Here is an 18627-nt window from a genome sequence, read left to right as displayed (position 1 = left end):
AGTCGTGTGTAATTTATAATGAAATATTATATACGCTCGTTGGCAGTTAGGCAGTCAAGTATATATACACATATATACCCGTGTGTGTGTGTGTGTGTGTGTGTGTGTGTGAATCTGTGTGTCTTGGGTAATAAATGACAATGCTTCCTTGTAATGCCAGCTAGCTGACCGATCCATTGCTGGGCCATGTGTCTTGTAGCAAAATGATTGCTGTACAATTTCTAGTATTTTTCTTGGTTCTCATTTCAGTTCGACAGTTGCAGGAAAACAATTGACGGTTTTGAAATGGCAAAACATTCGCTTGATTAAAATTGTAAAAGTCATGTTATGTTTGGACATTGTCAAGTTGGTTTTCGTGTCACGTTTGCCTTCAAAGTTAAGGTCGCAATTCTTGGAAATAAAAATCTTGTTAAAAGAGAAAAGTATTTAAACTATGCGTTAAAGCAAACCCCTAAAAAAGCAACGTTTAGTAGGCCAATTTAATAGAAAAATATAACACTTAATCCCTAAGTTTTGTATGTTGATGTCTCCATTTGTCGCGTTGCTCGGCTCGGCGACGTTCTCGTACAGCGCGTTGTTTGGCTTCTTGGGCAGCGCAAGCAGCTCGTTCGGCAGCCTTTTTGGTATTTTTGAAATCCGATTTTGCACTTTCCAGTTGCTTGAGAAGCAACTCCACACGCTTCTTGGCGGCCTCGACAAGCTGCTGTTTCTCGCCCAGCTCTTGCACCGCTCCACTGGCGGCAAGTTCCGAATTCTGCACATTATCCTTGGCATTCTTTACGGCATCTGTAAGGGCTTTCAGTTGCAAGCCCGACTGAGTTGAAGCTGCAGAGGCTGCAGCGCAAGTTGCTTGAGTTGTTTGCAATGCAGATCCTTCCTCATTTACAACCAATTCTCCCTCTTGCACCTCCGTTTCCAGTTGTTCAACTATTTGCTGTTTCCCTGCCAGAGCAGCTTCAGCTGCTTTGGCTGCAGCGAATGCCTTTTCGGCCAGTTGCTGCTTCACCTGACGGGCAGCTGCCTCGGCGGCTGCAACCTGCGAATCCGAAGCGGCTTTCGCCTCCTGAGCCGCTTTAAGAGCTATGCTCGATGCCTTCTGCTTGCTGCCTCCGGACATTTTAATATTGCAATTGCCGCCATTGTTACTACTGGACTGACAACCACCTCTTGATTCTCCATCATTATCACCGTCGAGGAGCAGCCCAGAGTGATCCTCCGATAGGGCATCCATCTTATAGGCCCACACTATAACAATGAAAAGTACCACTAGAAATATCTTTTTTCCAAACATCATGAATATGAAATACACAATCTGAAATTAAATTGTTAACTTTTCTCACCTCTGTTGCTGAGAATGAAGAAAATCAATAAATAACAGGAGAGTTTTTTCTCAGGGCAAGTTGGGAAGTTACTGTCTCTGCTGATTGCCTTTTTTGGATTTAAGACTCAATTTAACATAATCTGACCTACTTTCGTTATATATTATTACATTCTATAAACATTCCAAAACCAACTTTAACACATTAGTTTTAATCTGGTCATTAAAAATGAACTTATATTTTTACGTAACTAAAATATAGTTTCGAGTTAGTTGAAACATAAATTCAAAGCTCATTTTGTTTGATTTCGGTTGTCCACATAGTTATCGTGCTGCAATTTTGTTAAAATTAAGCCCGAGATTAGTTGATTGCTGCGTGTCGGCAAAAACAAAACTATTTTGAAACTATTCCCGAAATGTTAGTAATCCCAAACCCATCCTAAGGTTGGTTACGATTTAAAAGCATAGGAAAATTTAGGAGAGGAGGGGAGTGTAGTGACTGTGTTACTATTGCTCACTTTGTATTATTTCAATGAAATATTTTTGGTTTCCTATGTAAACATGCCGCAACAAAAAATCAGTGCCAGCCAGACGGGGCGTATACTTAATGCACACCAAGCATGCAAAATGGCAGTCAGTAACGCCCTGTAATTAGACTATGACATGCTAAATAAACACACACAGAAGGAGAGACTAAAAGACATCAGCCAAAAAATGAAAGAAAAGGAAATGAGCAAATGGCTTGAATACATGCAACTTGCACGTTGCGACTGCAACTTGCAACTTTATTTACCAACCGCCCCCTCTACACGGAAAGGAATATTTGTTTTTATTCTTTGCTCAATTTTTATTTCAATTTGCACACATTTCAACTAATTGCCACTATTATTTGACTTTCTTATGCCACTAAAGAGAGCATGACTTCAAAATAAAAATTTAATTTTTACTAACAAGAGACACAGAATGTTTGGGGACAATTATGAACTTTTGACTTATCAATTTCTTGGAAAAACGACCCACAATGAATGAAAGGACACATTTAATGCGCAATTTAAATTCAATGCTTGTCATTCATCCATTGAGGCTGTGCACGTGTGTGTGTGTGTGTGTGTGTGTGCCTGTGTCTGTGAGTGGGTGTGCCACTTGTATGTAGCCATATATTTAAGGGTCAAGTGGTGGCCATTGAAAAGGTAAAACTTTTCGACCATTTTTGTTGAGATGTGACAAATTTTTGATGCATATTTTATGCCCATGATTTTTAGGGTTTTCATGTTTAAAGGCAGTCCAAATGCTTGTTACATGGGTTGATCAACAAGAATATGTATACATATATTACTACATCAATAACAGGTGGAATGGTCTCGGGTCTGGGAGGGTCTAGATTCGGCTTCGTTCTCCCAAAAAAAAAAATATAACAGTCACTTTAAAAGCGCAATTTTGCTGTGTAAATATTGAATATTTAAATTTGCATAAAAACAAACAAAATATGACAAAACAAAAAAGCAGCCTATCCATTTGCTTGCTTCTCGACTATGGGCTACACTAAAAAATTATGAAAAGAAAACAAACTTTCATTTTGCTTTGAATATTTAACAAAAGAGAAATAGAAATTTTGGTTTTTTGGTCTTTCCTTCACAAAAACAATGCATAGTGAATAAGTTTCAAGTGTAGAATATAGAATTTAGTTAAAAGTTAACCAAAAACTCTGGAGGTCTGTTTGAAAATTTGAAAATACTTTATTCAGGTGAGTGTATAAAAATATGAAAAATGCCAAAAAAAACAGCTAACAGCATTGTTTTCATCAAAAAGGAAGAGAGCAAGAGGAGGAGGATGAAGAGAATAACACGGATATTCACACACAAAAAACAATCCCCCAACAGAGGAGGACTCAAAGTGCTCGTCATGTTGGACCATCAGCGAGTTTACTCCTCATACATATTGTAGATTTATTGATAGCACTCGTACTACAGCCAAGCAAATATACAAACACGCATACATACACAGAATCCCAATTCGCGCTCAGACACTCACACACACACACACACAATCAACATAAACGCTTTCAGTTAAAGTCAATATGTATTCTAGCGCTTCGTTTATAACGCAAAAGTTGACAAAAGTTTCCGCTTTTCTTTTCACTTCTCTCCGCTTCCCTCCTCACAATCCAAGCCCCCGACCATATGTTGTGGAACCAACAACCCAACACGGCAGTGAAAGAGTATTTATGGCTTTCCATCATCAGCACTTGTAGGTAGTTATTGTTGTAAAGCCTAGGAAATTGCAATAGCAAGCAGCAAATACAATCAGCAACACAAATGCCAGGAGAAACAACAACAACAACAACAACATCAGCAAACCCATCAGCAATATAACAAGGCTCTCATGTCTAGTGTCTCGATATGAAATGGAAAAAGGGCTAGACAAAAAAAAAAAACACTACACAAACCTAACAAAAACTAGAGCAATTTCATGCACATACACACACAGACACACTAGTCTTTGTGTGTATTCGATGGGTGTGACTTGTTGCCCATTGTTGTTACCGTTATGGTTGATTTGTGGACTTTGGTCGAAGAGTTATGCCTCAAAGTTTGGCTAGCCTATAGAGCCAGAGAGTGATACTGAGACCGGGCGACTAGCGGGAGATTGAGCGATTGCCATCAATTATGAAATGAATTGGCTAAATTGACGTTTGACTGAAGACGGCACTTGTTGAACTGAGGTGGACAGTAGGAGGCTTAGGGAGAGATGAGCTTAAACTTAAATGCATTTTAGCCAACTAATGATCATAATTTAAAAACCAATTTCTAGACTTGGCAGTTCATTTGTTGGTGGACTTGGTGGCTTGGTTCGTTTTGGCATATAATTAAAAATGCCAAGTGCCACGCCCACATTTGTTGGCAATTTATTAATTAAGTTTGCACAGCAGCATTTCATTTCATTTAGTTTGCATTTAAATTGCCTTTTTAATTAGCTTAGATTAAAAACTTTTGTCGGTTGCGCTAGCTCGCCCATTGCCATCTCTCCTGATTTATACCCTGTGATTAAAAACACACAAAAAAGGAGTTTGACCAAAATGAAAGCCATACCTAGAATCGATAGCCATTAAGAAAAGTAAGAATTAGAAACGTGTCCATTTGGTCTTTAAAAGAGAGAAAGGTCCAGGATTTCAGTTTTATTCCGTTTACAGGATATTTTCAAGTCGAACTTAAAATTTTCCTTGCTAATTTTTTCTATTTATGAAATGCGTTGGCAGCAGCGGCTGCTCTCGAGTCTTTGGGTTTTTGGTGTATTTAAAAATTTATTAGCCACTGGCCCGTTGAAAATTTATTACATAATTAGCATTTCAATCTCCCTTTCTCTCTGTGTTTTTGTTGGCTATGTTTGTATTTACTAATTCTAGTGTTGATGAAGATTAAAATTTTATAACTAATTTGCTTCTCCTTTTTTCTCCAAGGCACAAACACACACAATTCAATACTAAGAACATTTCATAGGAAGTTGCTTAAGTTAGCTAGCAAACAAACCAAATTTCTATTGAAGTAATGAAAATATGTTATTCATTTTCCATTTGTTTTGTTGAGGCAAATAGAGTTTGATATCAAATTTTAGTCAGTTGCAGTAATTTAACTAAATTGAAAGCTTTGACTTACTGAGTTTCGTGTGACGTGACTGGGTTTGGATTATTTTTAGGGTATTTTTTTATGTTATTTGCCAAGGAAGTTGCCATTTCCGCATCTTGCCGCATATCACTTGGCATCGATTTTGGTCTCGAGGTGCTTGCGTGTTGAAAGCTGCACGCACTAAACTAAACACATACACTCACTCACATACAAACAGACATGCTAACCATATTAATAATATATTTCATTGTTATTCGGCCTATGTGAGTAATGGCTTATGCCAGATGAAACAGAAGGAACACAAAACGCACTGATTGCGACTTTTTCGAGAGTCAAATTATTGCAAATGCTTTCATTAATCACAAAAGTAAATCTTAACCGCCAATGAGAGTTAAGGCTTTAAGAAAGAAACTCTAATTTATAATATGTAAATATAAATTCACTAGCACTTGGAGTCTAATTCAGACTGAAGCTAATGGAAAGAACTTATTTTTAGCACGGTGGAAATTTTCCAAATCTTTTTGAAAGATATTATTGAAAAAGTCGAACAATAGCCGAAAATGGGTTGAAAGAATAACAAAAGAATACATGTTATGAAAACGTAGACTAATTCATATTTGAATTTAAATTCTCTTTATTTTTCTCTATGAAAAAATATGCTTCAATTTGCTTTCAGCTTAGGCTATATGGCCGAAATCCTAAGGGGAGCATATATTGTTATCGATTTGGGTTTTGAAATACTCAAAAGATTGAATTAAGTTTAATTATTCTCACGTTTAAGTCATGGTAATAAATATGGTTTATTTATTCACATTTCATTCATTCAAGGTCAATCTCCTTTAAACGCAATTCGGGAATATACATATTCTCCTCTGCTTCCTGCTAGCCAGTCTTTCTACCCATTCCATCAATCTCATAAACTACATGTACACGTACACGACCAGCAAACAGAGATTGCCTATGCTTGAGCCCAATATTGTTGGAACACATATGGTTGGCATATATCAATTTGGTTTATTTTGTTTTTTTTCTTCTTTTGCCTTTCTGCTTTCGTTTGTTGCTTTTTCGGTTTTTATGGATTTCGCGAATGCCCGGGCATACAGTGCGTATGATAAATATTTGTTTTGTTTTTATTCTCACGCAGAAAACAACTTTTTATACAACTGTAGGAAAAAGGCATGGTGGGACTTGACTTGATTGGCTTATTGATTTATGTATGCATATTTTCTTGGATTGAGCATGAAGTAGGAATGTTAAGGATGAGCGAGAGAGAGCGGGGGAAATCTTCCACTTGTGTATATATATGTATATTTCATTATGGTTTTTATATGGAAATTGGTTTGTGGCACGAAGGTCACGTCGAGTCAATCTCAATGAGCAATGCCCACAAAATTCCACATAATAAGCGATTAAATGACGCTTCCAAGAAGTTAATCACATGGAAATGCTTAAGATTAGAAATTATGACATTAATTTTTCAAAATGATGGCTACTCATTTCTCATTTCTCATTGCTGCTACTGATTTTCGGACCACAAGTGGCAGCAGAAACAAACACAACTCAACGACAACGCAAAAGTCGGTAAGCACGAAATATGGCAAACAGTGATATAAACTTGAGAGCAAGAAAAGAATGATATTGCGAGGAGAAAAGCGAATGGGATAGAGATAGAGAAAGAAAGCTGAAAAGAATAGTGTGTCCTTGTTTGGTATACATAGACATTGCCCAGTTATACTCCCCCAAAGGACTTTTGCCTTGTGAAAGCGGCAAATCATGCTTAATGTGGCATTTGTAGGTTTATATTTTTTATTCTCTTGGCGAGAACAAGCTCAAGATTTAAAAGTAATGCCAACGGACAGAGTAGCAGCAACAGCTATGAAAACAACAACAACAACAATAGCATAAAAAGGCAGCAAATAAAATAAAATGAAAGAGAAGACGCACAGGCAAAAGAAAAAAAGGCAAATAAAAACCACAGAGGCGAGAAAGGACTTCACTAAGCAGCCAAAGGAACCCCAAAAAGAGAAATGAACATGAGGATGGACAGACGGGCGGACAGAAAGAGGCAAAAAAGCATAAAAAGCAAAGAAAAAGATGATATAAATTTTATTGTCATGTCCAAGTAGATTAAACTAGCTGCATGTCCAAAAGTCCGCTGGACTGAACACACACACACATACACACCGATGCTCAGCCCAGGAAAGTATGCTACATAAAAGGCACAAAAAGATTTATGTTCTTATCTGCGTGTGCTTTTGGGTGTGTATCGGCATGGATATGTTTCTGTGTGTGTGTATATATTTTCAAAATTTCTATAGCTTGCCTATGCTCGACTGTATGTTCATATGCATATAACAAAATGGTATTTCATTAGAGCATCAAATTGAATTTGCCTTGAAAAGTTTCTTTCCAATTTTTACTTAATTTTCTCTTCTTCAAGGAGTTTGAATCTCTTTCTCACTTATGTTGTATTTGTTGTTTCTCTGCTTATCGGGCAATTCATTTTGACATGACCAACAAATAAATAATGATTTATTGTTTTCTATCGTTTCAATTTTTTGTTTTTTTCGTTCAGTGTTGGGCCATCTAACAAAAGGTAGGACCTGACCAAAAAAAAAAAAAAAGAAATGAAAAAGGCTCATTAAGTGCTTGGGCGTTAAACTGTCAAAAATTTGCATATTTCTTTGGTTGGTTTTTGGTTTTCTTTCTTTTTTGCTGTTCTTGCTGTTCATTTAGAAGATTTATTATAAGGCCAAAAGAAGCTTATCAGATCTTATTGACGTTGTCAGATGTTTCCAGCTTTGCGTTTGTCCTTGAGTTCTTCTCATTTTTCTTGGCATCACACACACATACATACTTATATGGGAATTTTGCTTTTGGCTTTCAATTAGTCAAACCATTGTCTCTTGTTGAACAACTGCTTATTCAATTATCAAAACCAGACATTTCATTTTCCATTTGAATTACCCACCAATTTTTATTTTATCTTGTCCTTGAACTCACAAATAACAATGAGAAAAAAACCCATTTCTTAAGTTCAATTTAAGTCCTTTTGGCGATTTCTCTTCCTCTTCTTAGCAGCAGCAGCAGACATTTAACAATTTATCATAATTCCAGGGCACGGCAAAACTCTTGCAACTCAGCAACGCCCTCTTTTTGAGGCCACGCCTACCTTGGCAAACAAACATCTGCCAAAACAAAGGACAAATTGCATGAAGAAAAATTGTAATTTTGTGTATACTTGAATGAATTTCATTTTGCCATTTTCTTATTTCATGCGCGACAAATATTTGTTTCATTACATTTTTCGCTTTCTTTGTATATTCTCTATATAATTGGATACTTTTGATCCAAAGATAATGGACAAGGCATATTGAAGCAGAAAATTATAGTATAAATTGAGTTAAATTCGATTTAATATACTTTAATCAAATCTAACAATAAGCTAAATGTGAAGTAGTTAAAGACCTCAATTTGCATTAAGCCAACAATTGAATAAAGTAAACGTAATTACCTTAGATAAACAGCATCAATTTTCCAGTGATTAGAAATTCAAGTAAAGTTTTGCCTAAAGAAACCAAACAAAGAGTGAAACCGCTGCCGAATCAATCAATTGACCAATCTAAAAGCAAGCTGTCCATGTCTAAAGCATTTTTTTGGTTGAAGTTCTATCAACTGTTGATTTGTATGGTAAAAAGTTTGCTTGATAAACAATTAAATTTTAGTTCAGTCATTCAACTATCTATCTATCTATCTATCTATCCACCCATCCATCCATCCATTAGGGCATTCATTTATCCATCCATCCCCTTCCTTCATTCGCTAAAGCTAGCAAGAAAATGCCTGGGCACATCTTTTGCCAGACTGACAGGTATCGCCGGAGATGCCGGACTTTTGCCGCTGATAGCTTCCATTAAGTCCGGAACTTGGTTTTTCTCTCTTTTTGCGTTTTAATTAAAACGTAATTTACAGCCATGTCGAACGTCAGAGATGTCCGGACATTGCCCGCTGCCGCTACCGCCGTTGCTGCACTTTGTTGACTGGCTGGCTATCCTATCCAAGGAAACTGACTGACAGTGGGGCGGCCTGCATTTGAAGAGCTGAAGCATTTTCTTGCCAGACATAATCAAATTTCCAAGATGTTTGCAAATTGATTTCACTTATTCTTGATTGCCCCAGCTGTATACTATGACCTCAAAGTAAATGAAAAGATGCCAGTTTAAGTATAACTTAAGCAATTCAAGATAGTCATTATGTGCCAATTTATAGGTCAGACATAATACATCGTTTTTGGTTTGCTGTTTGTATACAAATTTTAATTGGCGAGTCATTTATCTTTTAGTTTAATTCAAAAACTTTTATCTCTTCTATTTCTTATATTGAATGCGAGTGTTAATATTGATAAGCGTTTGTGATTTGTTTTAAATAATTGTATAGATTTTTCACTTGATTTTCTAGTATTCTTTTTTACTCGAGGGTAAAAGCCGTGTCGGCCGTCACGCAGGCAAATATCACTCCCGCCAACTGATAAAGCGTCCATACATTTATCCATAAATTTGGCCACTTTGCATTTGGGTTTCTCTTCGTCCTTGTTGTGCCACCTACATCCACGTCTTTCTCCGTTTGGCCAACAGCTTAGCAAATATTTTTGGCATTTGAAAAATGTCGAAACATTTGTCCATTTTGCATGGATAAAAAGCGAAAACCTAAGCGAAAAATGCGGAGAAAAAAAAGAGGAAAGAAGAAAAAAATTAAAACTTCACCCAAGCTGACCCTTTTTTTTTTTTGCTAGTCGCAGTCGCAGTCGTTGGCCTTTGGGATTAGGCGCGTTGTAGGACGAAGAAAAATTGAAACGAGTTACTCACACCATTTTCTTGGAGCTTGCCAATTTATTCAAATGCCTGGCAAAGTGCTAAATAAACAAGACTCAAAGAGACTCGGACTCGTTTGGGCCTTGTCATTTTTCTTGGTGTTGGCGAAAAAAAAGAAAACCTCTAAGCATGTGAAGAGAGAAATAAGAGATATCCTAGAATTTTTTAAGCTTCTTTAGGGGAAAAAAGGTTGCAAATTTTTATTATTGACCCTCTTTTATTATATATCAATTTAAGGGTATATCTGTAGTCAGAAGGTTGATAAGTTAGGTATAACCTTTATAGGGTATATTTATATTTAAACTAATATAAGTTTGGCATATACTTTCAGCCTGTGGATACAGGGTATAGAGAGAGAGAGATAGAGAAAAATAGTGAGCAAGAATAAGAACAATATATGTCAGACTTATTTCTCGTTATTCTCTCTCTCTCTGTCTGCCTGACTCTCTCCCTTTCTCTTAGACTTACCTTGTATGGGCACATAAATATTTAGATAAAGACAATCCTCTGATTGATTTTGCAGATATGGTAAGAGCCTCTTCAGATACTCCAGCCTGCCCTTGGGCATCCGTTCCAAAGCTGCCGTCTCATTGTAGATGTCCGGCAAACGTTGAGGACAAACTGGACTGAATCTGCAAAAAAGAAAAATGAAACCGAACCAAATTGTCAAACTTTTTCTCGCCAAAAACCAAAAGAAAAACGAAAAACAAAAATCGGGTATAAAAAGGTTTCGACGAAGCAGCAAAAAAAAAAAAAAAACAAAAAGCACAAACTGTAAGAAAACTTTGTTAAATAGGCTTATTTTTATGCTCGGCCTCGAATGTCGTTATAAACAGATTAATTTGCCTGAAATTGTGTAATCTTTTAGCCGTTCAAGTCGAAGTCAAAGTCAACTTTCTGATTGTCTTTGGCTGGTTTGGTTTTGCTTGGCTGTTTGTGTTTGTGTGTGTACGGCCCATCATAATAACTTTTTGATTTGAAGTTTGGGCACAAAAAACAACAAAAAAAAGTTGCAGGTCTAATTTATTTGGCCATTCCCCCTCCTCCGATCCGCTTTTCCAATTTTTTTTTGTTTGTGTCTTTTGGCGTGCCTGGTAAATTGGTTTTCGATTTTCCTTTCGCAGTGGACTGGGATTTGGGTATATTTGGCCTTGTGCTCATTTGCCATACCATGTTTGAGTCGTTCTCTGTGTTCGTGTGTGGGTTAGGTATTATTTGTTTTTAATCTGACTGTGTGCCTCTCTCTGTGTGACAGACATCAATCCTAAGTGGCCAAAAAAACCCCCGAAAAGATGTCAAAGAAGCATGGCAAAGGCCAGGATAGAAAGTGTTTGCCATACGATTGTGGCATCTGAATTGCTTTAGCCAATAATTGTTGGATTTGTATTTGTTGGTTTATTGGATTCCCACCAACACCACCATGAAGCAACCGGGACAACTGTTAAACCCCTTTTCATTTCCCCAGTCCAACACACATCAAGTTTTCAATTTAAGCCTGGCATATACCATTCAAGATGGTTGCGCTATAAATTGGTATCGGCTTTAGGCCAGCTTATGTTCACCTACAAAACATTGAGTCAATTTTCTGCGTATACCAGAAAAAAAGGTAAAAGTGAATAATGTAGAAGCAACTCAGGTGGCAAAGGGTTCTAAATAATGTTTTTTGTATTGATTTTGGTTTTAAAAGAAATAGGTCAAAGGAAATTTTCAGTTGCATGATAAGGATAGATTGGAGTTAAAACTAGAAACTAGAAATATCTGTTACGATTTCGATGTTTTCGAAATTTAAGTCAAACCTTGCATTTTTGCCGTAAAATCCAGACAAAGTTGCTATCTGTAGTAAAGGAAAACAATCTGAATCATGAAATTAAGTCGGATCGAATACTTTGGATTAACTTGCCGCTTTTCTTTAAACTTTAAATTTTCTTTTTTATCCCACATGATTAATGTTCGATGAGGTGATTGCTGTTGCATGAGACCAAGGTTAAGTCTCATATTCTTTTGGCCTGGTCAACTCATTAACTGGCTCTGACCATCAATTTGTCATAAAGCGAAAATCAATAGGGGCATTAAAAACTGTTTCTCTTTATTTTTGTTTTTGTTCTCGCCTTCTGTCCATATCTCTGGGCAAAGGGCATTAACATTAATGATATTGCGAAATGAGAATTTATTTTATTTAATTTCCTTAACTTTATTTCCCTGTGCCCTTTCACTTGTTTGTATTTTTCTTTGTCGTTGTTGTTGTTTTCATTATTTTTTGGTTTATTTAATTTCTTTTTATGGTATTTGAAACGCCTCGGTTCGGATATGGTGGTTTCGCTGCCCGCTGCCCATTGCCCACAGTGAAGTTCAATTTTAATGGACGCTTGTGGTGGCCCATTCTGATTGCCATAATAATCATTAATTTTATGGCAAAACAATAAGGCAGGTAATAAAAGTTTCATTTTCGAAGCTCCAAAAGCTGCAAGCTAGTAGCTTCATTTTCGCTTCTTCTCTTTTTGTTATTGTTTCGGCTTAATGGGGCTATTGTAGAGACAGAGGGTGAGAGACAGAGCGGAGGAGTGACGGAGAAGCGAAATGGTGACAACGTCCAGCTTGTTGAAACGAAAACAAAAAAAATAATATTAAAAATAATGAAAGTGAAACATTTTTATGGCAACTCGCTAAATTGTTGCTGTTGTTTTCGTTTCGCTGCTGCTGGTACTGCCAAAGATAGTCCGACAGGTGATACCCAGAGTCCTTTGTCCTTTATCCAAGTGGCAACCAGCTTCCTGCTGGTGGGGCCCCTCTAGCGCTATATGACGGGGGTGGCTCGTAAAAGCCACATTTTGCATTTTTAATGTGCGACCCCCTTGGCAAATGGAAATGTATCCACCATTTTACAAGTGGCAAGCGATCTTGTTTATGTCTCGCTTGCTAGCCAACTGGAGAGTTGACGCCAAAGTTGCCCAGATAAGCTACTTGGTAGTTCAATGCAGGCAAAAAGAGAAACTTGATACTAAATTGCTGGTATTTGGGTGGGGTCATGGCAAAGTTCTGGACAGCGTTTAACATTCGCTTATGGTTGGGGAGGAAAACTTGTTAATTGCTTCAAGATTTTTATCAGTTAGTTTATGGTAATGCTAGGTTTAATTAACTTAACGATTTTGCTAGTCGATTCATTTAAAGATATGTGCAAAATGCCACAGTGCAAAGAAATTTTGCGGTTTTTATTGTCAAGGAAATAAATTTACAACACTTTGTTTGAGGGTTGGCCCTTTCCGTTTCGATGTAATTTTGCAACCACAAGGAAAAAAATGAGAAAAAAAGTAAGCAAACAAATTGTCCACACTTCTAGGCAGCTCAAAGGACGACGGCATCCGCCCAGCTGTTCATGCGGCTTTGACAAGCCACGCGTGTCACCAACATCATCATCACGCACCTGCCCCATCTGCTCGTTCCCCCCTCTCCCCATTCTGCGTTTTTACCCCACTGTTGTTGTTGTTGTCGTTGCCTTTAATATAAAAATGGAATAAATTTTCCAGCCACTTTGCACTTTTTTGTGTGTGTTTGTGTGTGTGTGTATGTTTTTTTTTGTCCTGCACTTTGCTTTTGGCGTAAGGATTATGAAATACAAGCGGATTAGTAACGACGACAGGCCAAAAGAGGCAAAAGCCCACACCTCTCTATGGTTAAGGTTCTCAGTTTCAGTTTCAGCTCATAAACGAAGTGTAAAAATCGCAATAAACTGCCGAGTTTTATGCATGACGCCAAGGCTTTTAATAACAAAAGCGGGGAAAAGAGAGAAGAAAAACCCGTGAGTGGGAGAGTAAAGGCGGCAAAAGAGAAAACGCAAAGTGGAAAACTCAAGTTAACGATATTTCTAATAAAAAAAAGCATTAATGAATAGGTGAGAGAAGGTAGTAGAAGGTTAAGCGCTGGTGGGTAAAACCAAGCTCGGAAGCTTCTCTCCTCTATGCTCAAATGCGTGCACTCGAGCAGGAGTCGAAAGAGAGAACGGGCAGCCACAATTTTCATCATTAAAAAACGTTAATACCAATTTAAGGCTCTGTCAATAGAGATGAGACCGTGACTGCCAAGTCAAGAAGATTAGAGGGGTTGGTTGGGGGTCCTTTTGGTTATTTGATCAATAAACAGCAAAATTTTCTAAGTTTCAGTAGAATCGTTAACTCTATTACTACCCTATTCATTTTTGAGCTGATCAACCAGAACAAAAGTATAATTTTATCTTTAGAAACCCATTGAATTTCATATAAATTCTGTCGCTAGATTTGGCTTTCCTTCACATAGCGAACTAACCAAAATTTGCCAGATTCTTTCTTGTAGGGTTCACAATTTCTTTCTATTTAATTGTAGTTGGATCGTTGAAATTCCTTCGTGTGGTTTATAGTCTGCATACAGCTTTTCTAATTGGAATAACTCTCATCGCTAGCCAATCTGGCTAACCGCAAGGGTAAGCGAAAGAATGATATCCGTCCTTGTGTCCAGGCATCGTCATCAAGGCGGGAATTGTTGCCTGTTGTCCCTACGCTTTTTGCCTAGCGCAGTAGTCAGTGCTGCATAAATTCTCCTTCTGCTGCTGTGGTAGCGCTTCTCCTGTGTGTGTGTGTGTGTGTGTGTTTGTAGGAGACGCAACCGAAGCAGAAGTAGAATAATAACCAAAGGCCCTTTCTTCACCGCCCACCCATACCCCTAACTGCTGCTGCGCCTTTCTAAATGAAATTGCGAAAATTCATTTTAAATTGGATTTTATTTAATTTGACTGCGGCAAGAAAGCTTTATGCGTGACGATGGCAGGTTTTGGCTGGTTGGTTGGTAGGTACAGGTTATTTTTTTCTTCTTATTCTTCCATTTTTGGTATACGCCGTCTGAAAATCTAATTTGTGTGCAAGTTGTAAGAGCGGGCAATAGAGAATGAGAGAGAGCGAGAGAGGGACCGGAAGGCAGGCAGTCAAATAACAAGGACCGGTATGTAAAGGTTGTGGATGACAACAACCTTCTGCCCCGATGGCCACAAGGTAAAATTAATCTATTTTATTTTATGTGGCCGCAATGTCGCATATAATTTTATGTCGAACTCCCATCGCCCATACTCTCTAGTGCGGTGTAATGGTCGCGCGTCGTCGTGGTCCTTGTGGTTGGAGTATGCGTGTATTTTTCTGCTTGGCTGAGATTATGCTTTTGTTTGATGTATTTAAGCCAGAAGCGGCGAGTGCTTCAAGTGAGTCTGGTCTTCATCTCCAGGCTACCATTTGTGTTTACCGCAATACACAGAGCGTGACTCGAGTGTATCTGTTACCTGGCTGCCAGTGTTCCCTATCCACACCCCCCGCCCCCGTTTCTGTTTTCCATCTGTCTGTCTGGCCCACTCGTTGTCGCTTGGCATGCAGATTAGCCTTGGCGGTTGGTAACCAACATATATTTCTGGCAACAGCTTTTGCCTTCTTTATGCTTTGTTTGTGAATTTCAAATTGCATGTCCTTGTATACGTGTGTGTGTATGTGTGTGTGTGTGTGTGGAAGATTGTTTTGAATTTTGGTTAACCTTGTTTACTTTTTGGCCGCGTGATTTATATGCTGCGCATGTCTCTGGGCAGAGTCAGAAACTACGCAAAAAAAAAAGTAAAACAAACTGTTTACTCTCTGCGTTTGGCCAACAATATTTGCCAGTTGTTTGTTTGGTGGTAAAACGATAAGCGATAAGCAGATGAGAGCAGATGACCATCTAGGTTTGTTGTGTGATCAAGCAACATGTGTTAAATGATTGGTGTACATTTAAACCAGAAGTTCTTTAAAAAAAGGCAAGGAAATATCAATATTGCTTAAAAATCAAATTAGAGAAGCACTCGCTAAGTGGCTAAAGGAAAGGAAGTGTAACCTTTCACAATTTCATGGGATCCATTTACCTAAGTTTAAACGAAATGAAAAAAGAGCGGCTAATGGACTATTGTTTGCTTCTGATGGCAAAAGTAGAAATAACAACTTTATTACGCTGACATGGTGAAAAATCTCTTGAACATTACTCAAACAGTTTATTGGCTGGCCTCCTGCTGTCGACAATGCGCACTGGCCTGACAAATAAAGCTGCTGCCACCTCCTCCTTCGGCTGGCCATCAGGGAGGAGTGACGATGACGAGGCAGAAGCCTCAAGTAACAAAACAGGGAGACAGTCATGACAATTCACTTGCCCTTCACACTCCTTTTTGGAAAATGCGAGAAATTCTGCAAAAAGTAGACCCAGATTTCAAAGGCACCAGCACAGGTGGTGTCCCAGCCGGGCCGCAGAATCCAGCAGAAGCATTGTCATCCATCAAGCGGCATCATCATGCTACGCTAAACTTGAAAAATTAAATTTTATTTGCTTGCCCCTGATTTTGGCGGCCCTTTTTTTCTCTTTCGCAAAGGTCGACCACCCCTTTGTACACAATACACAAACCAAAGATGGTGCGAAACGAGAAGGGGGTGGGCCGAAGGACAGGACATCGGCTGTGGCCTGGTGTCCTGGGAATCTCGTTGGCATCTTTTTGTGAATAATGATTTGCCACTTGGGAGCATTTGTAAATTAGATGCTGCTGCTTGTTTAGCCCATGTTGTTGCTACAGTTGTTGTTATTGTTGTTGTTGCGACAGCGTAAATATTTAATTTGTGAAATATTTCAAGTGGAAGCCAGCCTTTATTTGGCTGACCTGCGACGTTTTTTCCCTGTCTCTTCCTCTTGTCGTTATTCCCTTTTGGAATTTCCGAATTCTGTTTTTTTTTTTTTATTCTGTGTGTATTCTTCTTTTATTATTTTCACATTTTAGCTTTTGGGCTGCAACAACAACAACAACAACAGACAATAATGAGCAAGTTAATTGAGGTGACAATTGTTTGGACCCTCTTAACTGGCCCACAAGAGGCCGCCTCCCCTTGAGTTATGGCATTTTGATCATTTTATGTAAGTGAAATGTGAACCCATCTCAGCTCTCAAGTAACTGAAAGTGATTTAAGTCCTCTAAATTGCCAAAAGGGAAAAAGCTATCCGAAAAAAAACACCCAAAAAAAAAAAGAATCAAAATTACAAAATGCCGGGTTAAACTTTTCTCTTTGCTTCATTATTAAATTAGCTAGACAAGGGTTAATGTTTTATTAGCGTTGGGGCTTTGGGAAAAAAAAATGTCTTAAAAGTGGCAACTTGAATTTAAAATTATGAAATTTAGTTACCAATTATTTAAAGTGAATCTGTAGCTATCTATAAGATGTTTATTATTTGGCAAAAACCCAAAAAATTAAAAATTTTTAATTTATCCTTTTTTCAAAAGAAAGAATGGGCATCTAGACTGATATAGTAAAGGTATTAGTTGCATCGGAAGTTTCACTTTTAACTTTAAATGACTGCTTAAAAGTAGTTCGAACTTCAAATTTGTTGTCTCAAAATGAACCCTTAAAAAAACTTAGCTTTTGACTGGCTTTGAAGTCATTTAGTTAATTTGAGGCAACCAACAACATGAAGGCCAACATGTCGTATGATTAACCGCACAGGACTTGTCAGACACACACACACACACACACAAACACAGACTTACGCACAAGCACACCTTCATACACCTGGCCTGTATACAAACGGTAAGTTGAAATTTATGCGAACAACTTTGCAAAACTGGGACTGGCAGAGAGCCTTTCATTTTTCTCTCCCACTCCACCTGCAACGCCTTCATTGTTGGTAATCTCGAATGAAGCTTAGTTCTGACTTACCTGTCCGCCTTTTTAACACCTGACCACATGGCTGCCGAGACGGGTGGCATGAAACGTAAATTTCCAACTGGCGGCGAGGCATAGGGTATACCTCGATATGCCTCAACCGGATCCAAATGCCGACCATCTAATTGGACAATTATGCCCGATATGGCGCCGTTGCGTGTATGGATAATGCGCGATGAGAGTTGTGCGGGTAATTGATCATGATTTTGATTGTTGTTATTGTTGTTGTTATTACTGCTGCCAGTGCTTCCTGTTGATAGACGTCCGCTGCGGTTGCTATTGGAGCTAGACGATGATGACGACGATGATGATGATGATGATGATGAACTGCCCGATGTGGAGGCAGATGTTGAGCTTGACGATGATGAAGTGAGCGATAATGAGGGCACAGAGCTAGAGCTAGAACTGGTTGAGGTTGGATTACTGCTACTGACGATGCTGCTGCCGCCTGTGGCACTACTGGAGCCGATCAATACTAAACCATTGTGACTTGTTGCCGGACTGATGCTACTCCTCTGCGATGTACTCAAATTCCCACTGATGCTAGCGGCCCAGCTGCCATTGGTTAGCATAAGCAGGAGAAGAAAGAAAATCAACTCTATTTCTGTTGTCCATGTTTTTCGCCCTGTTTTTGTAGCCGTTGCTGGTGCATTTGTTGTTGTTATTGGTGTTGCAGCTGCTGCTGCTGCTGCTGCCGAAGGCAGTTGTCCCTTCAATTGCAGCAACATTACCATTATAATTATTGGTCGCAATTGTTATTGCTGGATTACTTGATAATTTGGTTTTTTGTATAATGTTTTTTGTGTATTTATTTTCAACTGACCACAATATTGCTGTTTGTGGCGTTTGACCCGATTTATTTTACCCAATGTCACTTGGCTTGTTGTTCAGGATTTTTTTTTTGGTTTTTCCTTTTTAATTAACGCCGATTTTTTTCACTGTTTTCAAAATTGGCCGTTTAAGTCAACTGTAAAGAGAGCAGAAAGTATTAATTAGTATTCATTTATATTCTTTCTCTTAGGTTAGTTATTTAGTCAGAATTGTGTTACTGCCATGTGGAAAAGATCATAATTTTG

The 18627-nt window shown here is 38.2% G+C and overlaps 2 protein-coding genes across 3 annotated transcripts in view; both read right to left on the bottom strand.

The window, feature by feature from the left end:
- Nucleotides 1-18303, bottom strand: part of LOC6647509 (neuroligin-1) — a 36410-nt gene extending 18107 nt beyond the window's left edge. The window contains exons 1-2 of the mRNA XM_002070334.4: nt 17546-18303; nt 10281-10444 (exon numbers count right to left, since the gene is read on the bottom strand). Of these exons, the coding sequence (XP_002070370.4) occupies nt 10281-10444; nt 17546-18285 (904 nt within the window). The 5' untranslated portion in view covers nt 18286-18303. The remainder of the gene's footprint in view (nt 1-10280; nt 10445-17545) is intronic.
- On the bottom strand, nt 466-1536 carry LOC111519182 (axoneme-associated protein mst101(1)-like). 2 transcript variants are annotated; one of them, XM_047013548.1, is made up of 2 exons: nt 1341-1536; nt 466-1276 (listed from the first exon to the last, which is right to left on the bottom strand). In XM_047013548.1, the coding sequence occupies exon 2, from the start codon at nt 1229-1231 to the stop codon at nt 500-502; it is 732 nt and encodes a 243-aa protein (XP_046869504.1). In that variant the 5' UTR covers nt 1232-1276; nt 1341-1536; the 3' UTR covers nt 466-499. The 2 variants fall into 2 exon arrangements, with proteins under 2 accessions (XP_046869504.1, XP_023034358.1); XM_023178590.2 differs by having other exon boundaries at nt 466-1245.
- Nucleotides 18304-18627: the final 324 nt, after the last annotated feature.

Source organism: Drosophila willistoni, chromosome 3R (genome assembly GCF_018902025.1).
Source record: "Drosophila willistoni isolate 14030-0811.24 chromosome 3R, UCI_dwil_1.1, whole genome shotgun sequence".
In the NCBI taxonomy this organism is placed as follows: domain Eukaryota; kingdom Metazoa; phylum Arthropoda; class Insecta; order Diptera; family Drosophilidae; genus Drosophila; species Drosophila willistoni.
This window is presented reverse-complemented; position numbering and strand designations above follow the sequence as displayed.